The sequence below is a fragment of the Gobius niger genome (assembly GCF_951799975.1).
Source record: "Gobius niger genome assembly, chromosome: 1".
Classification (NCBI taxonomy): Eukaryota; Metazoa; Chordata; class Actinopteri; order Gobiiformes; family Gobiidae; genus Gobius; species Gobius niger.
Window position 1 is genome coordinate 49,768,875 of NC_136852.1, and position 25,678 is coordinate 49,794,552.

At 43.6% G+C, this 25,678-nt stretch overlaps 1 protein-coding gene across 1 annotated transcript in view; it reads right to left on the reverse strand.

The window, feature by feature from the left end:
* Positions 1 to 232: 232 nt before the first annotated feature.
* Positions 233 to 25,678, reverse strand: part of npffr1l2 (neuropeptide FF receptor 1 like 2) — a gene marked incomplete at its 3' end in the record, with an annotated part of 48,898 nt that continues 23,452 nt past the window's right edge. Inside the window, exons 2-4 of the mRNA XM_079568207.1 lie at positions 18,779 to 19,158; positions 6,943 to 7,042; positions 233 to 1,232 (exon numbers count right to left, since the gene is read on the reverse strand). Of these exons, the coding sequence (XP_079424333.1) occupies positions 233 to 1,232; positions 6,943 to 7,042; positions 18,779 to 19,121 (1,443 nt within the window). The 5' untranslated portion in view covers positions 19,122 to 19,158. The remainder of the gene's footprint in view (positions 1,233 to 6,942; positions 7,043 to 18,778; positions 19,159 to 25,678) is intronic.

Below are 25,678 nucleotides of genomic sequence, written 5' to 3' on the forward strand. Positions count from 1 at the left end.
CACAATGTCACAAGTCAATGCGCTCTGTTAAGAACCCGATCTAAGTAATGTTACAAATGTCACGAATGAAGAAACAATTCGTAACACATGGTGCCTATGTGTTGTAGTATTGTTTTTACAATCCTGCACCAATGGTACACATACCACAGTTTGAGAACCACTATACTACAAGATTATAAGTTGGGTACCCGAGCTTTAAAATGTAACACAAGAATCTGTTGTTTGTAGTTCCTTAGTTGTCCCAAGCCTGATAGACAGACACCCCCGCTGAGCTCACTCGGTCGGTCGTCCCCTGAGTGTTGGGGAGCTGCTTGTTCTGAGCAGCCGCCTCCAAAGTGCTCTTCTCCGAGTGAACCACCACACACTCCACTCGCACACTCTTGTTCGACTCGACTAAATCCGTTAGATTGTCGTCATTATGCACCTTATTCCGAACGGCCAAAACAAGGTGGTTACGGGTGCCGTCTTTGGAGTTACCGCTACCCCCGTTGACCTGCACTGCTGTGTTTTTCTTCTTCCTGCCACAACAAGCCACTCTCCTCCACAAGCCACATTGCACCACGCAGCACAGCGGTTTAGACTTGCATACAGCTTGAAAGCCCCTTTTGAAGTTTTCATTATAATAGCCGTAAATAATGGGGTTAACGCTTGAGTTGGAGAAAGCTAGCCAGTGTGCAAATGGAAAAATGTAGCTGGCGAGCAGATCTATTTGGTCTCTGTCCAATCCTGCAAAATCCGCCATCATTAGCAAAGTCCAAAGCGGCAACCAGGACAGGAGGAACAGCAACGCCACAACAATTAGCATTTTGATTACTCTGATCTTCTTCTGAGAGATCCTTTGTTGTCCGTTTCTCCGGCAGCGGGCCTGGACAGTGCCGGCGACCTGCTGCGGTTCGCGGTTAGCCACGACAGAAGAGTACAGCTTGACTCCGATGCTACCGTACATGAGCGTGATGAAGGTCAGCGGCAGCAGGTAGATGTGCGTGAACAGGACAGCGGTGTAGACTTTACTCATCTTGGGGTTGGTGAAGTTCTCGTAGCAGGAGTAGAACGGGATGGAGTTGTTGAAGTCACCGCCGAGAACCATGTAGTGATTTGGGACGCGCCTCACTGTAAGTGCTATCACCGTGGGTAACGAGATGGCCACAGCGAGCAGCCAAATCAGGGCTATGGACACTTTGGCGACCACAATGGTGGGCTTTGGCTGCAGAGGGTATACTATGCAGCGAAACCTGCAACACACACAAAAGACTTTTAAAATTATTATTAGGCCCGAGCGGCCTGGCAGGGCTCGGGCCTATTGTAATTGTACGGCAGTGCGCGGAGCGCACTGAAGAAAGACGTGCGCGTAGCGCACGTCCCGAAAAGAGCGCGCAGCGCTCAAGAAACAGAGCGCGGAGCGCTCCCCATGCATTAGACAGTAATGGGGGGACTCCCGGCACCACGCCCTGTCCGGTGAAATAGGCGTGTGCCGCGAAAGCGGCACATTTGTTACTGCTCGTGTGAAAAAAGGTGAAAAATCCAGTGAAGGCGCAACATTGACAAGAAAGCAGTCGATGACGAGCGCAACGCGCTCGTCATCGACCATGGCCACTTCCCAATGCCCAAAACACTACTAGAGTGACTCAGGGCATCGAGGCCTATCCAATGATATAGGTGTTTGCCGCGAAAGCGGCATATTTGTTGTTGCTCGCACAAAAATCTGAAAAAAAAACACATTAAGAAATATTGACAAAGAAGTGGTAAAATACGAGCGCAACGCGCTCGTATTTGACAATGAACCTCACGGGTGGGTTACTGGACGTGAGACCTTTCCAACGATATAAATATGGGCCGCCGGAGGCGGCGCTATATTGTTATTGTAAGAGTTTTTCTTATTCTTATTATTATTAGGCCCGAGCGGCCTGGCAGGGCTCGGGCCTATTGTAATTGTACGGCAGTGCGCGGAGCGCACTGAAGAAAGACGTGCGCATAGCGCACGTCCCGAAAAGAGCGCGCAGCGCTCAAGAAACAGAGCGCGGAGCGCTCCCCATGCATTAGACAGTAATGGGGGGACTCCCGGCACCACGCCCTGTCCGGTGAAATAGGCGTGTGCCGCGAAAGCGGCACATTTGTAACTGCTCGTGTGAAAAAAGGTGAAAAATCCAGTGAAGGCGCAACATTGACAAGAAAGTAGTCGATGACGAGCGCAACGCGCTCGTCATCGACCATGGCCACTTCCCAATGCCCAAAACACTACTATAGTGACTCAGGGCATCGAGGCCTATCCAATGATATAGGTGTTTGCCGCGAAAGCGGCATATTTGTAGTTGCTCGCACAAAAATCTGAAAAAAAAAAGCATTAAGAAATAATGACAAAGAAGTGGTAAAATACGAGCGCGTTGCGCTCGTATTTGAAAATGAACCTCACGGGTGGATTACTGGACGTGAGACCTATCCAACGATATAAATATGGGCCGCCGAAGGCGGCCCATATTGTTATTGTAAGGGTTTTTCTTATTATTATTATTATTATTATTTTTCCTCTCCCCCCACAAAGTGCCTTTTCCCTCTGACGAAAAGTCCTGATTTTTGGCACAAAATTCAAAAATGTTAATGGTTCAAAATTTGCTATTCCCAAATTTCAAAATTCAAAAAGATGGCGCGTTAGCGCCCCCTGGAAATCAGGATTACATTGCGCCCATAGAGAAACCCAAAAACGCAAGTTCGTCGTAGACGAAAAAAATTCGGCACAGTGATTGGTCACATGGAACCAAACAAAAAAACATATTACGCGGTTGCTAAGCAACCATCTGTATGGCGGCCATCTTGGCCAGAAGAGCGACCTGGCGCCGAAGGCGCGTTTTCGTGCCCTCGCATTTGAACGAACTCGTCCTAGGGCGTTGAACGCAGCGACTCCCCGGTCGCTCCAGATCATCTACACATGTGGGGCATTAAAAGTTATTAAAAACTTTCTAATAGGATTTCCGGTTTTGTCATGGTAACGCCATGAATTTGGCGTTCGTTTTTGGCGTTCGCCGTCGCCTTCGAAGAGTCATAACTCGCACATACTGTGGCCGATTTTAGTGAAACTTGAATCGTTGGTCGAGTCGTCGGCCCCGGATGTTTTGATATGGGAATTTTGAAAATGGGCGCAATAGCGCCCCCTGCAGAGCACCGAATAAAAATTAATGGAGAAAAAAAGTAAACTTTGTCGTAGACAAATAAAATTTGGCACAAACATCCGTCACGTGAGCCCGATCAAAAAGTAAATTATGGCCACGCCCATTTTCCCACCGTGTTGCCATGGCAACGACCCGAAATAAAGTTTGGCGGAGCCAAACCAAAATTGGTACACACTTTCGTCATGACCTTCTGAACAAAAAAGTACATTGCGCGGTTGCTAGGCAACCCACACAAAGTCGGCCATTTTGGGAAAAATCGCATAATCTGGCGCCAAAGGCGCATTTCTTGCCTTTGCTCTTTTATAAACTCGACCGAGGGTGGTAGCGTCATTTTAACCACGTACGGCGCGGCAGCGCCCCCCGGTTATTGCGGTGGCGTGCGACGGCGTGCGCCAACCGGCCAACGCTGCTCGCGAGGGCCTCTAAATGCCGCTTGCGGCTTTAATTATTATTATTTTTCTTCTATCCGTGTTTTTTTGGAATAACTCGACGAGTCGTCGACGAAAACTCACCATTTTTTGCCCAAAATTAAAAATCCCGGCGATACACAGTGTCAATGAATCCCATTAAAAAATGTTGAAAAATGGCGCGTCAGCGCCCCCTGGAAAATCAGGATTACATTGCGCCTATGGAGAGATTCGAAAATTTAAGTTCGTCGTTTTTGCCCAAAATTCAATTAGGTGAAAAAAAAAACTTTCACATCTCCAAAATTCAAAAATTCAAAAAAATGGCGCGTCAGCGCCCCCTGGAAAAACGACGTTAACATTGCGGCCTATGGCCAGACCCCCCAAAATCTCGAAAAACCCGAAAATTTTAGTTCGTCGTAGACGAAAAAAATTCGGCACAGTGATTGGTCACATGAAGCCAAAAAAAAAAACTTATTACGCGGTTGCTAGGCAACCACCTATACGGCGGCCATATTGGCCAGAAGAGCGACCTGGCGCCGAAGGCGCCTTTTCGTGCCCTCGCATTTGAACGAACTCGTCCTAGGGCGTTGAACGCAGCGACTCCCCGGTCGCTCCAGATCATCTACACATGTGGGCCATTGAAAGTTATTAAAAACTTTCTAATAGGATTTCCGGTTTTGTCATGGCAACGCCATGAATTTGGCGTTCGTTTTCGGCGTTCGCCGTCGCCTTCAAAGAGTCATAACTCGCACATACTGTGGCCGATTTTAGTGAAACTTGAATCGTTGGTCGAGTCCTCGGCCCCGGATGTTTTGATATAGGAATTTTGAAAATGGGCACGATAGCGCCCCCTGCAGAGCACCGAATAAAAATGAATGGAGAAAAAAAGTAAACTTTGTCGTAGACAAACAAAATTTGGCACAGACGTCCGTCACGTGACCCCGATCAAAAAGTAAATTATGGCCACGCCCATTTCCCCACCGTGTTGCCATGGCAACGACCCAAAATAAAGTTTGGCATAGCCAAACCAAAATTGGTACACACCTTTGTCATGACCGTCCGAACAAAAAAGTACATTACGTGGTTGCTAGGCAACCCACACAAAGTCGGCCATTTTGGGAAATATCGCGTGATCTGGCGCCGAAGGCGCATTTCTTGCCTTTGCTCTTTTATAAACTCAACCGAGGGTGGCAGGGACGGCATAACCACGTAGGGCGCGGCAGCGCCCCCCGGTTGTTGCGGTGGCGTGCGACGGCGTGCGCCAACCGGCCAACGCTGCTCGCGAGGGCCTCTAAATGCCGCTTGCGGCTTTAATTGTTATTATTATTGTTGTTATTATTATTATTTGTTTAATCTCTCCTGTCCTTCTTTCCCCTTGTACGGTGCATTTACACTAGACATACATGGCTAACTGAAATGAGGAAGCAAAGCTGTGTGGGAGTTGTGTTTATAATCCTTTGAACGTGACATAGTGGTGTTTCACTTATTAACTGCAGCTTAATGCTTCTGAAGCATTAATACTAATTATTATTATTATCATCATCATTATCATCCCCTCCTGGAAGCACCACCTTAACGTGGTGGAGGGGTTTGACTGAATGAAGTGACGGGTCAGACAAAGAGCGGTTCAGAAGCCCCTTATGAGAGACCAACAGGCCTGAGAATCGTGAGGCCGTCCTTCTGTGGACCCACTTCCTGCAGGAGGAGCCATAAGGGGCTGGTACAATGTGATTTGACCCAGGGCCACTACCCGGAAACATGGTCGTCGTCGTTGTCATCTTCTGAGCTGGTTCGTTCACCAGGGGCCAACCAGGTCCCTCAGGTTTGGCTCAGGTCTTCAGCCAAGGACTCTTTGAAGTATGCGGGCAGTCCCCAACAGCACTGTCTTTTGTATTTCTTTGGCACTGATTCTTCAAGGGAGTTTGTCCAGGTGCTCTTGGAGCCCTTTCTTGGCAGTTCCTAAAGCTCCGAATACAATCGGCATAATTTGAGATTGATTTCAATCTCCAGATCTCGATACTCTTCTTCTTCTTCTTCTTCTTCTTCGCGCCCAGGTGCATTAGTAAACTGTACAGTCAAGGCATATTAAATGAAGTGGAAACCGCCTAATACATTTGTATTTAATGTCCCCTTAATTAGAGCTAAAAGCACACAAGCTGCAAAGACTGTTTACTTCAGAGAGAGCATGGACATATAACTGCGCTGTTTGTGAGTTGGAAAAGCATGACGCACCTGCAGTCGGTCTGTACAATTACAGACTGAGCAGGTAATTAAATAGAAAATAAATATGAGGTATGTGTTAGGGTTAAGGTTTACATTATTCTTGTTAAATCTTTTCATAAAAACAATTTATGTGATGATTTCGGATGTGTTTTATTTTGTCATGTTAATATCTGAAATTTTCATATTTCCATATTCATATTAAAGGCCTCAAGGAAAGTTTATCATCTGTGGTTTCTGCTTGAGTTCGGCCATTTTCCATCGTAGGAAAGATTTTAAAATATCAACTTTACTGCATTGAGTTACGGATGTTTCTCCTGTTTGTTCATGAGCTTCTTCTCGCTCTTTATCCACTTGCTCAATGGTTCTCAACTGGTGGGTCGGGACTCAGAAGTTGACTCTGGGGAGCATTCTTTTCAATATACAGTATATCTACAGTAAAAGCACATTAACATTCTGCTAAAAAAAACATGTAAATTATGATTTCAGCTTAATATAATATATTTAACGCTAATTCAACAATAATTTGTGGTAATATACAGTTTTATTTATAGAACAAATTTAATTCTTATTTTAAGTCATGGTCTAATATTTCCCTAGAGCGCCTTTAGCTTCAATTAAAGCTCGGTATCAATGCATGTTATCTAATGTATTGGTACTGTTACACCCCAAGTTTTTAATTGTGTTTATTTCATCCGAGGTGATGTTCTTTCCTGTCATCATGAGGACATGGCCTCAACTTGGATATAAACATAAAAGTGGCTTGTGAGAATAAAAGTGTTTCAAGGCAAGACAGAAATCTGCAAGAAATACAGTATATATTTGTCAATCTTCCATTCAACAGCGGCTTTCTCTGAAGAATAATGACAAACACGGATGGGTAACCACACATAACCACATATGACATATTGTTATTTATTGATTAGTTTGACTGTGGCCCGTCTCCATTTCAATCAATAAAACATGTCACTGCCCTGACGAAGTCGAAACGTGTTGACATTCAATAAAGACCACAAAACAGCTGATTTCGTGTGCCTCGGATTTGTATTTTGGCTGCGATAAAACATGGGTTTTGACCTCATATGTCAATTTCAAATGGCCGTGAAATTGTCGAGTGTTGACAGGCGAAACAACTGTGAAAAATCACATACCTTTCGATAGCGATGGCTACCAGAGTGAAGATGGAGGCAGATACGGAGACGGTCTGCACAAACCCAGTCATTTTACACACAGGGTTGGAGAAGGGCCAACCTGAAAACAGAAAACCGTAGACACATTTATGATAAAACCTGCTTGGGTCCCTACAATTACTACTGAATTATTTACAGTTTAACATGCTAAGATCAGAGAATTATTGCATCATGAAAGACAAGTTCCTTCCAATAGTTATTAACACAGACCAAGCAGGCATTACTATCAACAAAAGGTGCTGAGGTGACTCTTTCATATTCAAACTCTTCCATAGAGATCATCCTGCTGTGGTGATCTTTGGAGAAGACATCTGACAGCTATTGTCGTCACAATGGTAAAAATTTAAAATAGAAGGTCCTTTTTAAACTTATTAATCGTTTTTTTGTTTTGATTTTACATGTTTTAATTTTAATTATTCAAAAATTGTCAATAGCCATTCATCCATTTTCTTCCACTGTATCCGGGGCCCGGTCGCGGAGGCAGCAGTCTGAGCAGAGATGCCCAGGCTTCCAGATCCACACAGACCTCCTTCAGTTGTTATGGGGGGACCCCTAGGTGTTCCCAGGCCAGCTCAGAGACACAAGCAGGCACAACTCAGCCCAATGCCTGGTCAACCCGGTTTGGCGAGCTTTTCCACTGCGGAGGCCAGGGTCAAACCGGTCTGACCAGATATAAGTTTTGAAAGGACCTCTGGCTGTGGCCAAAGCACACATAATTATACTAACGTGATGTGAACAGACCTCACTAAAACAGGCAGGTCATACAGATTTAATATTTCACAACAACATGCTGTTCTAAAAGGGGATTTTGCTGATATTAGCATTTAGCTGCTGTTTGCACAACTTTAGTTGGTGTTAGCATAACATTTGCATGCAGTTTACCCTAATAGTTCATGTTTTAGCTGTTTCATTACTGTTGTATAGCCTTGGCACCTCCGAATGATTCCATAACACCCACCCTTCTGGTGGGCAGCATTTGTCCAATTTTGTTCTCATCGCGGCTTACAAAACTTTAATGACATCTGAAAAGCATGCATCTGTGGCGGCGCCACCAACAACAGCTGTGGTTGAGTTGTGTACTGGAAACAAAAGCGTGTCCTCCTGGGTAGGTTGTGGAATAGGGCCTATTGTTTCTCCAGCGTGTCCTGGGTTTTCCCCGAGGCCTTCTCTCAATAGGAGGCCCCTGGAACACCTCTCGAGGGAAGCGACAAGGAGGCATATGATACAGCCGAGCCACTTCAGCAGCTTCTCTTGACATGAAGGAGCATCAGCTCTACTCTGAGCTCCTCCCGTGTGACTGAGCTCCTCTCACTGTACCTAAGGGTGTGCCCAGCCACCCTGAGGAGGACACTTATTTCGACAGCTTGTACGAATGATCCATATTATTTGGGTGTTGTTCAACCATGAACCACATTTGTGTGTCAGTGCCTTGATACAAATAATTTCTGAATGGACTGACCTTTTGACATTTTACTTTAGGCATAAATCAATATGTATAAGTGGGCTCTGAGCAAAATTTAGGTTAAGTTTTATGTTTTTTTTTGTAGGATCGGATACACATCCAGTGGCCAAGAGGCATTGGTCCGGATCTTGCGGTTCATGTAGAGCAGACGATTGCGTAGACGGGTGGCGCTTCTTGCAACCTTCAGTATCACACCTGGTGCAAAAGAGCTATGCAGTATATTAGAAAAAATGTAAAGGGTAGCACATTGATGTGATTCATAAATCCAGACAGAGGTACTCACATAGTTATTTATTTGGCTGCAATATAAAGTAAACTAGGGCTGCAACTAACGATTATTTTGTAATCGATTAATCTATCGATTATTTTTACAATTAATCGAGTAATCGCTTGGCTGTGAACGGTGTAGGAAAATAGTATTTTTTCTATTTTTTTTTATCACAAATAGCTTAAGTGGCGCTGCTTGAAGATGTGTTGATGGAGTAAACTAAAGGGAAATGTTTGTTGGAGGCTCTATTCATGAAATGTACAATGAACAAAATGTACACAGACCCTAACTATAAAAAAAAAGCAGGATTTCATCAAAAATACTACATTTTTATGTCATTTTTGCTCCATTTTAGTCTGTGTGAACCAGAAAACGAGTAAGCGATTACTAAAATAGTTGTCGACTATTTCAATAATCGATTAGTCATCGATTAATCGATTAGTCGTTTCAGCCCTAAAGTAAACGCTAACATGGTTCAGCATAAGCCTTCCTCAGAGTGCTGGAACAGCTCTCTTTTGCAATGCAAAAACAAAACACATATGGTATTATTGCATGCTACTTGTATCTGTGCGTGTGCGCATTGAGCAACCGTGCCACATGGTTTAGATGGACATGAGAGTGTGAGTGAAGGGAATGCATGCAGTAAGCGCTGCTTGTAGTACACGTCTCCGCCAACCCACTCAGGCTACCGGCGAAAGGACAGGCGCAAAGTTCTATTTTGCGGATTTCTATGGAGTTGACTATAGAGAGGGCGCCTGTTGCAACATTAACCCTGTAGAACAAATCATGGCGCACTGTGTCACCCAGGACACACAATGTGTCCTGAATAGAGCTGCTTTGTTGGTGCTTCAGAGGGATGAAATGATAATTTTCTGTCACAGCAGGAACTGCTTCAATATCGAGCACCAAACAGGTCATGTCACTTAAGTTGCCATGACTGAAAATTATGTGAAGATGCGACTGTGTGACCATTACAGAATCAATGTATGAAATTGTTATTCTACACACATGCAGTATCGGTCAGCTATGGCAGGCACACAGAAGCCTTTTGCAGATTGGATCATAATTTCATTAAATTCAGACATTTTATCAACTGTTTTTTGTAAGGCACTTCTGGGTTTAGTCTGGTTTTGGCTCATTTAAAACTTGTTAATCCCAGGAGCTCTTGCATATTTTTTTCCAATTTTGTTTTTATGCTGAAAATGAGGTTTAAACTAAACTTAGGTTACTATTTTTTTTTATTTACAGTGCAGATAGATACAAAAATATTGATTTTCAAATGTAGAAAGGAAAAAGTATAAAAGTATTTCACTCGGGGGGGAAAAAAGAGAGCGTTTTTGTTGTAGAATCACTCGTACGAGACTGAATGTGCAGTCGTTTTTTTACCAATCAAATAATAAAAAAAAAACTACCTTTAAATGAGATGGAGGTCAGAAAGGGAGATGTTTTTTCACTGGAACAAAGCTATGGATTTATATCCAGACATGTACCTGAAGTGAGTTTGTGGACCTTTAATAAATGTTAGGTTAAAACATGTTTTAAAAAATAATAATCTTGAGATCTTCTCAAAAACAATGCCTCACAGTGTTGCATTGGCCCCTGCCCTCCACTAGAGAGTTGGACAATGACACCGATCCAGATCAGTGCTCATTTTGCCAACAATTAGCAAATTAGTTTGTGGAGTCGTTGATTGTTTTCGTGGATGTTTGAGCTACAGTTTGGAGATCCCTACTATCCAGAAAGGTCTGTCAACAACAAAGATGGAACAGGTTGAAATGGGTTAAAACCCAGTCAGCAGCTTAATCAACAAGGTCATAATAACTACGGTTAAACACCAGGGGCCTCATTTATCAAGCTTGCTGCGCACAAAATGAGGCCAAAACTTTGCGTAGCCGCTCCTCTGCGCCAAAGTTGGTATTTATAGAAAACAAACTGAACGTGAAACATTGCGCTGCTCCACGCAAACTAAAGAGCTCCCGTACGAGGTACGCACTTTTCAGAAACACTGCTGAGACGGGAGAACAGAGACATGACTGGTTTGAGGAAGTCAGGTTTGGTTTGAAATGGTTTGAATTTACTTTCTTCAGCAATGACAAAGATCAGAATGAAATAAGCAACTTATCACGATGTTTGTGAATATTGGTGCGCACATACGTGCACGCTCGTACCCGTGCACGTATGCGCACTGGCGTTAAAGCCTTTAACGGGAAGCAGGAATGACCCCGTTGTCCTGTACTGAGTCATCTCTGGACATAAGTCGGGTCACATGCGTTTCAGACGAGGCCGTCTTTACGCAGTGCGCACCGGCACCGCGGCTCCACTGCGCGCGCCCTCCTGAGACACTACCGGACACTGACCTCTCCTCACTCACACCACCCGGACACTGACCTCTCCTCACTCACTCCACCCGGACCGAACCGCTGCTTCATCCTACACAGAACATGACCTAATGTACAGCGTGTGCCGCTTGGAGTTTGACTGAAATGCGCTTCTTTACGTTGTAAACATGTGTTTTGGAAAGTTTTATTGATATTTATATGTATAAAGATGCCAATACGTGTGATCAGAGAAGCAGAGTTCACTCTTCAGTAAATCTCCTCGAGCCCGTGTTGTCTCTGCCCGAGCTGCGGCAGCATCAGCCCCTCCCTCTCTGCACCTCGCCTTCGGTAAAACCCACTCATTATCGCCTCATGTTTAGGGAAATCTCATTCATAAGTCACTTTGCATTGCCTTTTATGGTCAAATGGAGGCGGGCAGAGGGCGTGCTCTGAGGTCCGCAGCTTTCTGCTCCAGGTGGAATCAGCGAAGGAAAGATTGCGGTCAGGTGTGTGTACCGGCGCATACGCAGGGTTTTATAGATCGGAAACAAACTTTGCGTATGAATTTTTTTGTTACTTTCCTACGCACTTTCAAAGTCAGAGTCTCACGCACAGTTTGATAAATGAGACCCCAGAGCTTTTCTGAAACATGTGACTTGATATCTCAAATAGCAAATTGCAAGCAGCACAGTAATGTAAGTACCATAAGGACTTACCGTATATGTATAAAAGATGCTGCTGACATTGTGGTTTGGACTAGTCTCGCCAACCAGACTCCGCTTCTTTACAGAAGAGGGTCCGGCAACACTCCATTGCGCGCTTTCAAAGGAAGTGACGCAGCGATATGGAGCCTACCGACCAATCAGAGCAGCTCCTGAACGGGCGTCACGTTGTTGCGCCTTTGTTTTTTAGTTTTTCAACACAAGCAACCCCTTCACGTAATGCTCCGGTTTGCTTGTGTTCTTAAGTTTTTCTGACATAAACGACAGAAGTCATTTACTGAACTCCGTGTGGCAGGAGCGCCATTGTTAATGTCTGAATGATACAACTTTCTTGTCGCTGTTTCTGTCGTCACATCTGCTATGCTCTCATTGGCTGCTATGCGCTTCGGTTGTCCCACATTAGTCCCGCCTCAAGCAGTAGCTTTTCTACGACAGGGTCGCCAGACTAGTCTCCTGTTTATTAATTAATAAACATCGGAGATTAGTCTGGATGCCAGGCTAGGTTTGGACATCTTAGAACTAATAAATAACTAATATGATCAGGGGTTTTTTCTTCAAAATAATAAAGCCCTAACCTATACTCTAAATCAGAGCAAGCTGTAATAAATGAAGGTTTCTTAGGTAAAAGTCTATGTGTCGATGGATCGCTCAAATCTCTTTTTTCCCCGATGTGTCCCTGTATAACACTATGGGGGCGCATGTGTGTGTAGCTCTGCCTCGGGCAGGATTACTCCCCTTTGCTTTTCTGCTTTCATACATGTCATTGAAGTGTGTAATGCTGACCGCACAGAAACAGACACACACAAAAATCAAACACATATTGATTTAGAATATTTATGAGAGGCCTGCTGCTACATCTCTAAAGGTGGACTGTAGGAGCCGATAAAAACAATGATGATAACAACAATGATGATAATAACAATGATGATAACGTAATAAATTTGTCCATTTTAAAAATGTAATATCCGATAACGTAACAACAATGTTTTTTTAATCATTATCCTATCATCACTGTACCAAACTGGGCTTTAGTCAATGGTGGAAGCAAGGAGCAAGATATTTACTGATAGTCCCATCGGCCACTTGGACCACCACCAGCTACTCACTCATGCAAAGGCAAGGTGGGTGAAGTGCCTTGCCCAACGGCAAAGCAACATCATGCACCTGTGGGAGCAGGAATTCACTGGCAACCTTTCGGCTGCGACCTCAAGTGACCTCAAGTAGAGCAGAAGTAACAGCAAAATACAAAAGTTGATGGAAAAACAACAGATCAGATCTAACATTTTAGAGAAAACTGTACAAAAACGATGTTTAAAGTCAGATTAAAGTACTATTACATTATTGGCTGAATTTATTACATTTGTGACCTATTATCGACTTGTCAGACCAAAAACGTAATAATTATTATCGGCTGGCAAATTCTTATTACGTTATTGGCTGTTATTATCGGCTTATTAAATTTTTAAACTGGACAAATTGATTACGTATCAACAGTTATTACGTTATGGGTTCCCTTGGGCCTGAGATGGCACCATCCCTTCTGGAATTTGACCCCGCCCATAATGGCGGAAAACTTAAAAGTCATTGTGATATGTAATCAATGGGCAAAAGCATTTTTATCACTAACAAAAACAACCGTGATTGTAAATTACAGTTTTTCACAATTGGTTTAACTCAGGGCTCTTCAATTACTTTTGTCACTGGGCCAGATTTGTGGGAGGTCATTGGCCACTGGGCCGGTCAGTCGGTGAGCCGACATCTGCCACCAAACGTATTCATATTTTTGTGATAAATAAATGATAATTTCATTATCATCAATGCTTGAATATAATAGAATTGGGCCTAAACTCAATAGTTGTATTATATTCCAGCATTTTAGGCTTTAGAAACATTGCGATAACATATTAATACAGGATAATAAAGAGCCTAATAATAAACTGGGACTACTCAGAACTAAACCAGGATTAAACCAGGGCAAAACATGATATATCAGGGCTAAGGCAGGACTAAATCCCATAAACCAGACCAAAGGCCTGATACAGAATAAGAGAGTTACATGTGAGACCAGAACATCTCAAACAACATGAGTAACTCCTGTTCAGCCACTGCTCCTCTCAGCTGACGGGACATACGCTGACCAAACCCCTGAGCCGCTGTTCTGAGCTTTATGATAGAAGTGAAAGAAGCTCATCCACATATTCAGCCTCTCTTTTGCCTGTTAACTTCACAAAGAGCATCTCTGCGCTTGTACATTTCCCACAAAGACGTATCGAATGAAGTCGGGGGAGAAAGGAAGAAAATGCACCTGTCAGATTCATGATTCAGATGTTATTTAGTTATGTAACACTAGCAATGGTGTTAAACTACAGGTGAGCTTCAATAACAAAGCCAGACAGTCAGTGTGGGTCCAACAGCCCTAAGGCAAAGTTTATTTACAATTAAACACAAATACTAAAATGGTTGAATTGGAACTGTAGTGGTGTGGCCTTGAGCTGGGGTGAGAGGGGTATACTATTAGTGAATAACAAACACAAGGTTAAACACAAATAAACACCATTTCCATAACAGAAATCACACATATATACATGTGCCACCACCACCAAAACTACAAATTAAATCACCACCTAGAGTGAACCCCTGTCCCACCCAGCTGTAGCTAGATTGGGTCCACACCATTTGGGGAGATCTTGTTTAAATGAAATAACCAAGTAAACTAAATCTAACTCAAAACTAAACGGCAACCAGCACTGAGCCTATAAAAAGCACAGTGTGATTATTAAACAATATAACAGAACAATTTACAATTAAAAGCATACCTTTAAAACTGGACTGTTAAGACCCTTAAAAGAATACAAAATAATTCACAGTGTCAGTGTTTTACAATAAAAATAACCTTAAAACCTAAACAGTTCTCACCAGGAAGCAACGTGTGCACAGGCCTGCTCAGAAAGAGGAAGCAAGCATGTGTAGCTCCTCCCTTTATAGCCTCATGTGATCACCTGACCACACCTGTCCCTGCCACAGTTAGAGCCCAGAGAGCGAGGTTTAGCGCTGAACGGTTAAACACGCGCGCTGCAGGTGCAGTACACTTATCCAAAACTCACGCACCATCAGCTTCATCGTCCACTTTTCAAAGATCCACAACCGAACTGGTGTTTCTTACCTGACAGTCGCTGGTCATGCCCTTTGTAACGATGAAGACGACAGGGAAACATGTGGTCATCTGCCGCGGTGTGCGAAGAGAGCTGCTTCTGCACGGGATAATCCGAGCAAAAGTCCAAAAACACGCTGCACACTGTCCTTGTGCTTCGGTGTAGAAAACCTGTCAGTCCGTCCAACGATAAGCCTCCTGTTTACTCAGTTTACAGCGTTTTAAAGAGCCATGTTTTCATTTGAGCCGCGCTGTAGGAGAGATGCTAGCTAGGCTGCAGGCACACTGTCTGCTACGCAAAGCAGCGCGATTCCGGCGCGAACGCGGCCGGGATAATGCCAAAAAATAGATATACTTATGGAAAATGAGGCGCGGGCCAGATTTTATTGGTTGCCGGGCCGGAACTGGCCCGCGGGCCGCCTATTGAGTAAGCCTGGTTTAACTCATCGCTTAAACAAAAAATACATTTGGAAAAAATGTCTGTATAATTTTTCAGTGGACCAGGTTTAAAAACTATTACTGACGACTATTCAAATCCGTTTTTTTCCCAGAAATAGCGGTCAGTGTCCTCAAAATGCCAAGTCCCTTTAGATTTTTACGAGTAGCCTACTGCTGATCATGATGTTACGATGCTTTGTCACCATGGTAGAGGACCATGAAAATATCCTTTGTGTCCAGCTAATAGAATATATTACTGCAGTGTTCAAACGGAAATACATAACTAAAATAATCAACACTCCGCTGGGCGTCTTGGTGTTCTTGACTCCGCGTCGTGCATTATAACCATCTAATGCACGGCTCCGAGTTGTTTAATCCGCTTATTCACCTTATTCCGCCCCGCCCACTTTTGCCACTTTTTGCGTTGTCTCGTCACCTCGTTTTCCTGACACTTCCGGTCGAGCGCGAAGCCCGTTCATTTTAACGGACAACGAGGGAAAATATTCTCCGCTCAAATCTGATGTTTAGGCGATTGATTTGTGTAAAATGTCCGGTGTTCATTTGCACCAACAAGTCAACACCGCACAGTTTCTCTGTGCGGCCTGAAAACGGCTTTGTTTTCATGTAGTGACTGATTTTATGCGGACTTTTCCAGCCCCATGTTAACACATAGGAGACAAGGGGCGGGCACAATTCATGGCGGCGCCCACGCTAACGTCCGGAATAAGGTGAATACCATTGTCCCACAAATGTAACATTTATAATAAATGTTTTTTTCATTTACTAAACTCACTAAATATGCCAGACTACCGGGACTATTTTATGTGGGTTATTAGCCGGTCACTGAAGGCTCGTCTCAGAGCGAGTCATTCTCCGCAGCTATTACGAGGATCTCAGTCAGGCTCAACGACACAACATCAGCACAGAATCATAACACAACAGGACTAACCCGGCACTTTTCCGTCGAAGTAAACACCGATATGCGGCACTCGTGGGCAGGAGTTATTTCACTGTTACGCTGTTTAACCTGAAGCTAGCTAGCTCAACGAGCTCAACTGTTTATGGAAACAGCTGCGGTGGAGTCCGCTGGGCCCCACGAACTGAAACTTTTATGTTTGACTTTATTAATCCAGCCAAATATGCTTAAATGCTGGGATCATCTTATGTACGCCTGAAAATAATGAATAGTGCCTTAACCGTTTTCAATAGAAATGGAAAGCTCATATTTTATTAACAGTAGCTAACCTAGCTGCTCACTCTCCTCGACTTCCCATTTATCAAACGTTTTGTTTTGGCCAAAAACGTTGAAATTACCACAAAATCCATCTCATACGTTCCTGTCAGTCACTAATTACGTGTTTATCTGATTCAGCTGTGTCATGCGTTGCTATGGCAATGCCCACAGCGGAGTGATATCCCAGTGATTTAACTACCGGACTACGTGTGCGGTTATACCAAAATAATGCACGCTTGTTAGCCCCCACCAGCCAATCAGAATCGAGTATTCACCCAGACCATGGTATAAGCAAATGTAGCACACTGTTATCCATGGCGTTGTTGAAATCTTTTAACGATTGAATGAAATGTGATGCTTGTGAAGCTTTGATGCTCAGGGTGTAGTGACACATCAGTCAGATATACTTATGTATTCACTTGGTGCTTGTGCAAGCTGTAAGATATTGTAGTTAATATTTTCATTAAGTATTAGTCACCCAGTGTTAAAAATGTGATTGAATTATCAATATTGATATTACTCTGATTAAAAACCCTGATTTCATGTAAGAATAAATATTGAGTAAAAAGTATGCAAATATATATATATATATTTTTAAAAAGGTGATTAAAGTATTTTTGTTTACACACCAAGGCGAGCAAATGCACTATAGTGTAAAATCATCATTAGCCAAAAAGGTCAAGTCTCCTCTCCTGACCAGGGTTGTCAGGTTTTTAAGCCATTTTTTGTTTTGTTGCCTTTTGTAAAGTGTTCTTTTCAAAGTAAAATTGGCTATTTCTGTCTTATTTTTCATCAAAATCACTATTTTGAATGACAACATTTCAAATCCAAGGCTCTGTGTGCTGCTTATACAATAAGGCAGGTAGATGGTGTAAGGGTTTGTGTTCTTTGTGTTTTGTTTTTCTCTGCAGTGCTTGTGGGTGACGGGGGCGTGGCTGGGACCTGCAGGACCACCTGGTCCAGGATGAGGAACCTGGAGTCAAAAGCTCTGCTCAGTCCTCTCCACGCTGCCAGAAAATTCCGTCATGTTCGAATATCCTCTGTGCCTCTGCTGCGTCCTGGTTCTGTCTGCTCCCAGCCAGCCTCCGTCACCTCAGCCTTTAATTTTTGTAAAGAATAAATTCTTCAACTTTTTCCTGCCTCCGTCTCCGCTTTGGGGTCCTAATTGAAACCATAACAGATGGGGTAGTTTCTCATCATCACAGGAGCACATGGGCTCTGTTAACTAGTAAACAATCTTGAAAATTTCTTCTGCACCTTATGTCCGCGGGTTTTCCAAGTTTTTTCAAATATTTTTGGGCGGGTTTGGCTGCACAGACCAGGCAACTCTGCTCCCGACCTCTGTACGTGCTCGTCAGACACGCCAGAGCCGCAGACCGAGAGAGACCTTGTACCTGCTCAGGGGAAGCTAACGCCGCAGTAGAAGCCTTTATGGTGGAAATAAATGGTGATTGTGCAATATTGGGGTTTGTGCAATACAGTCGATGCATTTCCGTTACCGTTTTTTATATTGTCTTTTGTTGTCCACTCGTGTAATTGTTTGTTCTAACATGATGTGATCTCTGTTTTCGTCCTTGTCTCTCTGTACATAGTCTGTATATATTGTCTGTATGTTTTTTACTAACTTGTGTGTAACACCAACCTGCCAGGGGGTCTGCAGATGGAAATTAGCCTAAGGCATATTTACATTTGTGAATATGTATTGTCCCTCCTTTTCAAAATAAATAAATAAATAAAATAAAATAAAATAAATATTATCGCTGCTCTTGTTGGTGTTGAAAGGTCAAAGGTTATCTCATCTCGGGAACTCGGGCATCAAAATTATCTCCCAGTTTCCCAGTGGAAAATAGGAGAAGAGGTGGTATTCACGTGAAATGTTCTACTCGGCAAGTGGTATTTACTATTTACCATATAATTAGTCATTGATTGGTAGCAAGCTGAATGTTCAGTATTCCCCACTCGGCTCTACTGTGAATGAGTCTGTTTCTAACTACATGTAAAATTGGATACACTCCATCTGTTTGTCTTAATTCCTATTTACCTGTATGTAGGGATGGGCACCGTTAAATGGTACCCATCCCTACCTGTATGTGATCTGGAACTCCCAATGGAACATGTATTATTACTATTATCTCCTTTTTTAATGTTGTGTATGTCATTACGTGGAATCATTGTGTCTTCGGTACTCAGTTTGCGTGCATTACCTGTGATGAGGTTGTCCACCAGTGTCGTGGGCACGCAGAAGATCCCCACCAGCAGGTCTGAAATGGCCAGGTTGAAAATAAACAAGTTGGTGACTGTCCTCATCCTGCGGTTCTCCAGCACGATCAAACACACCAGGATGTTTCCCGCCATGCACAGCACAAAGATGAAGAAATAGGCCACGATGTAGGTGGCTGCCACGTAAACAGTGTGCTGGTAATAGGGGAAGAAGGTGAGGTTTGTGGTGTTGACGAACGAGTCCAGGCTGGAGTTGGTCAGCGCTGCAGAGGATCCCGAACCCTCAGAATCAGGCACATCCTCCCCCGCTGTGTCCATTATGTCCATTGTGTCCAGTGTGTCTGTGATCTGGAGCAGCACGGCTCTGTGGAGGAAAGAGAAGAATAACAATCATTCAATATCTGTAATGTGATCTGTGATTGCAAAAAAATGTTCCCTTCATTGTGAAATAAAACCAAAGTTTGAAAAATTGTTATCTTATTTTACAACACATGTTTGCGGGGATTAAAAAAATCAGAAGCGTAATGTTTATCTATTTCAATTCACTTTAAATTTCATTTTGTTGTTATTCATTTGTTTATTTTTTACAAACGTACGAGGAGCTAAAGATACAGAGATCAGAACTCTCATTTTTATTTGAATTATCCTTTGTTTTTCAGTATATTGTTAGTGCGGTTCTTTGTATGTGGGCCATTAGTCTCTTAGCTGCACCTCTGCACAAACACACACTTTCACAACTGTTTGCCTCCCTCATCTCACTCTTCACTGGGCTGTGGCTGAAAACAGGGGCTTAAGAAAAGGACATTGACTATTGAGAATGTCCAGGTCGCAAAAACGGTGCGGGGATAAGTGGCGCTATTGGTTTGTTGATCTTAATGATCCGTGGTTATGAGGCTAATTGACAAAAAAAATGTAGATATGAAGCACAAGATGCGGCGATGTGCTCTCCGCCCCTCTCTCTGCTGGGCCGATGGACGGGGCATCGAAAACACACGATGAACTTACGCAGAGCAGAACCAATGGCAAGAACCGTGGAAAGCTTTGGTTACACAAAATACAATAAATAAATACAAAGTCTGGAGTGAAAGGGGCAGGGTCTCAAGCCCCCTCCGGCCCCCCCTCTGCGCGTGCCTGGTTGACTTCGGAATGCAGTAAATTCATACTAACAAGTCGACATTAAACATGAAATATTTGTAAATACTCATATCATAATTTCTTGGAAAAAGCTTTCACTATCATTTGTTAATTAGATATTTATTTACCCCAGAAGAAACAACTTGCTTAAACCTTTTTTCTCTCTGGACTTTCAGACACCCCTACAAAATGGCGTGCTCACTGCATTTGGTGCTCTATGTAGGAAATAGTGCACACAGGCTGTGCATTGTTAAGCACAGCCTGTGTTTAACAATGCACAGCCTGTGTTTAACAATGCACAGCCTGTGTTTAACAATGCATTACAAACTGACCTTTGAGGCTCTAGTAGTTGATGCTCTTTGGATGAGACTTTTTTTTTTTTTTTACTTTTCCCTTTATATGTTGGTTTGGTGCACTTTCCTTGAAAAACAGGATGTCCCTTGTGCATGCTGCAGATACATTCAATGACCAGCAGGACATACACTGCGTTCCAAATTATAATGCAAATGACATTTTTCTCTGATTTTCTAAATTGTCAACTCAAATGAGAGTCAGCATAATTTTCAAGTCTTTACCTGGTAGAGGATCATTTAAATGTGGTGGAAAAAATTTCCTAGTGATAACAGTATTTTTTTCAAAAATAAATATAGTAAAAACCTCAAAATCCACTGTTCCAAATTATTATGCAACTCATCGTTTCAATACATTTTAAAGCTTGTAATTAACTGAAAATGGTCATTTGTTGTATTTGTAGCATTAGGAGGTCATATTTACTGAAATCAAAAGCTATTTCAATAAAAATAAAAATATTAACAGGTCAAGTTATATTTTTCCAAAGGAGCCCTTCTGTGATAGCAGCTTCAAAATTCTTAAATCCATTAAAAATGTGAGTTTTTGGACAGTTTCTGCTTGGATTTCTTTGCAGGATGTTAGAATAGCCTCCCAGAGCTGCTGTTGAAAACTGCCTCCCACCCTCATAGAAGTGTTTTTTGTTGAGGCTCCAAAGGTTCTCAATAGGGTTGAAGTCAGGGGAGGAGGGGGTCCACATCATGAGTTTCTCTCCTTTTATGCCCATAGCAGCCAGTGATGCAGAGGTTTTCTTTACAGTATGACATGGTGCGTTGTCATGCATGAAGAGGATTTTGTTAGGGAAACAACCAAAACATGACTCCGCCACCTCCTTACTGACGTCACAGCATTGTTGGGACATTGTGGCCATTCACCAACCATCTACTACTCCATTGATTTGACCATCCAGGGTTACACGGCACTCATCAGTGAACAAGACTGTTTGAAAATGAGTCCTCATGTGTTTCTGAGCCACTGCAGCCGTTTCTGTTCATCAGCATTCAATTAACAGTTTAGGGGAGGCCTGGATAGAAGGTTTATGCACAACTGCAGCCTCTGGAGGGTCCTACACCTTGATGTTTGGGGGACTCCAGAGGCACCAGCAGCTTCAAATACCTGTATGCTGCTTTGTGGCATCTGTTCTCTTAATCTGATGTATTTGTCTTGCAGAAACCGTCCATATTGTGCCTTTATCGGCACAAACCGGAGTGTGCTCTGAATCATCCACAAATCTCTTATCAGTATGATGATTACACTTAAAGTGTAACTAAACGGGCGTGGCAGAGCCTTTCCCCACCCACAAACAGAAGTCAAAAAGTGCTGAGAAAGGGGTGGTCTCGGAGGCTTTGGGGGAGACGAGGGGGGTGAGTGTGTGGGCGGGGTCTGCTCTGTTGACAGTCTCAGACCAAGCCCCTCGATCTGACAGGACTGACAGACTGCCGGTGTCACGACTGTGCGCAAGGTTGATTTTTTCGTAGGAGAGTTGGTGCACTCTCATGACTTGTGATTGCTTGATGTAGCAACTAGTGATGCGCGGGTCAGGGTTTTTTTCAACCCGCGGGTCCCGCATTTGGAGCAGGTTCTAACCCGACCCAGCCCGCCCCGCAACGTCGTTCTATTTTTACAACCCGCCCGCACCCGCAACCATTAAATATTACGCATTACAAATATGATCCGTATATGAACAGTACCGGCGTGTCATCGCGCTCTCTCTCTCTCTCTCTCTCTCTCTCCCACCGAAGAGCGCTGGGCAAGAGGGAGAGAGGAAGAGAGCAGAGATAGGCCTAACGCGAAGTCACACACAGTCGCACATACGGTGGAAAACAGGAGACATGAGCTCCACAAAAGTGTTCTCTGGATCACAAGCTGCAACACGCTGTTTGTTTTATGAAAATCCGACGTATATTTACGCCAAAAACCTGCTGTAAAGACGACGGTGGAACCCGCAACCCGCGCATCACTAGTAGCAACTATCCTACGAAAAAAAAAAAAAAGATCGCCACTGGTAGATACTCGCTCGCTGTCAGTGACTGCGAACAGAGAGGGCATCGCACAGTAGCTTTTCTAAGGGATTTATTCCTCTACACCACCTCAGCCGAAGTGTGAGCATCGCAGGGGCGCCATCTACTGGTTTGACTGCGCGACGCGTGTCATGGTTGCTACGTGACGGAGGCGGAGGCGTGTGTGGGCGGGGCCACAGAGGCACAGAGGCAGAACCACGGGCAGAACTGATGACGTTTTGTGGACGCCGTGGACACATTAGGTGTGTTTGAGATGAGCCAGACGGACGCAGTTTTGACAGCCGACTGCAGACGCACGGTGCATGCCGGTTAGATTTCTGTCCGACTTGCTCCAGACGGGCTCTGATGTCACGGGCACGTGGGGCACGGAAAGATCGTGAGACCCCAACGAGAGCAGCCGACTTGATCAGCCGCTGCATTTCTCCAGAGGCAACTGCAGCGGCTCCACGGCCCCGTGCATGACGGGAAAACGCCCACCTGTCCGCGGCTCAGGCTCAGGTGATTGGTTATGAGTCTGCTGTGATCAGAAACATGCTCCTCGCCCCCTCCTCTCTCCTCTTTAGATCTGAACAAATAAACCATGACTGAAACTATTAAAGTTCTGTATCGCCCCTAAAATAGAGCTCATGTTTGATACTTTTCAGAACAAACTAATGATTTAAAAGGACGTGTTTTATCTCACAAACTTGGACAAACAAACGAATGGGAAAGTTTTCTCTGATGCAGAATGACGTCTCTGGAGTAAAAGAAACAGAGCAGGAGGTGAATGACTTTTACTTAGGATAAACTTTAAATTAACGCGATATCTGAACGAGACGCTGCGTGATCAGAGGCCGCTCTCGTTGTTCTCTGCATGTGGAGGGTCGGAATGACTTCAGACTTTTTTTCTCCGCCCCCGTTGCGCCGGCTACTCTCGCCGATCATCCAGGCGAGCCGCAACGGCATCTTAAACACACCTATTGGCTGTTTCCCAATTGCCAGGATCCTCGGCGTCTCGACCACTTCGGACGTCATTTGCGTCATCACGGCGCCGCCAAGTGGTGTTCCATTTCACCTGGACCACTCGCCCCCTCGCAGCTCGACTCCTCCGTTTGGCTCATTTACGAAGGATACGGCAGTGGATCCTCCGCTGCCTCGGAGAGCTGAAATTACCCATGATGCACTGCAGCATAGTTTCTTTTTTCTTTTCTCGCAAAACTTTATTAGTTTGAACTTACTTTAAAAAAAGTTTTGTTCCACATAAACAGTTTCCTGGCCTCTGTTATTTATAAAACAGTTGTTTTAATGAGCATAGATTGACACGTGACCTGACGCAGCCGCTCGCTCCGGAGGCCGTTCCATTTGAGCTCAAAGGCAGCGGAGAGAGGACACTCCGCTCCGTTTTGGAGGAGCCGCCACTGAGGACGTCAACAAAGTGGCCAAATGGAGGACGGATCCTCGCAATTGAGAAACAGCCACTCTCCTCCAACCGCAAAATATCAAATGTAGTTGCTGCGTGAAACCAGTAGGGGGCGTTAACCATGCGGTTTTAGACACAAAAGTGAGATTTTGAACAAGTTTGCACCAAATGTCAACATATTGACTGGGACATGTAGCTAACTCTATTCAACAACCATTTAGACCGTTTATCAGCAAAAAAAAGTGGATTTGGTGTTTAGTTACTCTTTAATCTTTCATGAAATATCGAAGGTTTTCATACCTAGACCAAGGCATTCAACTATTTCACGCTTTTCATCAGCAGACAGACCCTTTTTCTTTCCCATATTGCTTGAAAATGATGATCTGCATAATAAAGTGGAACACCCTTTTTCAGCAGTTTTTCCCTTAACTGGGCTTAACCTGACAACTAATAATCCCAGGTCTCTGAGATTAATGTAAGTGATTCATAGAGCCCCAAGACACGATACCATTCATGAGTTTCATTATTATTGTTTTTTTTTTACCTTTTTGACACAAAAATCCAATTTGCATAATAATTTGGAACGCAGTGTAGGAGCTGTTAGAGGATAACATTAAATCGCTATTTATCATACTGGGTCAGGCTGTACAGTCGTACTATCTCTGTCATAGCCTTGACTGTGGTGCTTAGGCACCCACTCTCAGCCACTGAATGCTTGGGTATCAGTATGACGCGAGAGGGTATTTATCCCTTTTCTGTGGAAGCATACACAGACTTGAATGGTAGGACTAGCACAATGTCTCGCGCAAGTGCCGTGTAACCCTGGATGATCAAATCAATGGAGTAGTGGATGGTTGGTGAATGGCCACAATGTCCCAACAAGGCTGCAACGTCAACAAGGAGGTGGCGGAGTCATGTTTTGGGCCAGAATCATGAGGAGAGAGCTGGTCGGCTCCTTTAGGCCCTTTTAGGCTCCCTGAGGGTGTGAAAATTACCTTTAAATAATATGTGGAGTTTCTGACTGACCACTGTCTTCTATGCTACAAAAAGAAGAGCCGTGCTTTCCCGAACAAAATCCTCTTCATGCATGACAACACACCATGCAATACTGCAAAGAATACCTCTGTATCACTGGCTGCTATGGGCATAAAAGGAGAGAAACTCATGATGTGGACCCCCTCCTTCTCTGACTTCAACCCTATTGAGAACCTTTGGAGCCTCAACGAAAAAAAACCTCTATGAGGGTGGGAGGCAGTTTTCATCCAAACAGCAGCTCTGGGAGGCTATTCTAACATCCTGCAAAGAAATCCAAGCAGAAACTGTCCAAAAACTCACAAGTTTAATGGATTTAAGAATTCTGAAGCTGCTGTCACACAAGGGCTCCTATGGTAAAATATAACTTGACCTGTTAATACTTTTTTGATTGAAATAGCTTTTGATTTCAGGAAATATGACCTCCTAATGCTACAAATTCAACAAATGACCATCTTCAGTTAATTACAAGCTTTAAAATGTATTGAAACGATGAGTTGCATAATAATTTGGAACAGTGGATTTTGAGGTTTTTACTATATTTATTTTTGAAAAAAATGCTGTTGTCACTGGGAGATTTTTTCAACCACATTTAAATGATCCTCTACCAGTTAAAGACTTGAAAAATATGCTGACTCTCATTTGAGTTGACAATTTAGAAAATCTTAGAAAAATGTCATTTGCATAATAATTTGGAACACAGTGTATTTAGTCCGCTGCTGATGTCAATGGCCCTTTCAATAAGTACAGCCTTTGCACATGGTGTGGATCTTGGCTAATGCTCTCATCTCATGTAAAGTGCTTTGTGACTATGTCTGTGAAAGGCGCTATATAAATAAACTTCTTCTTCTTCTTCTTCTTCTTCTTCTTCTTCTTCTTCTTCTTCTTCTTCTTCTTCTTCTTCTTCTTCTTCTTCTTCTTCTTCGGTCAGAATCAGATACTTATGCCCC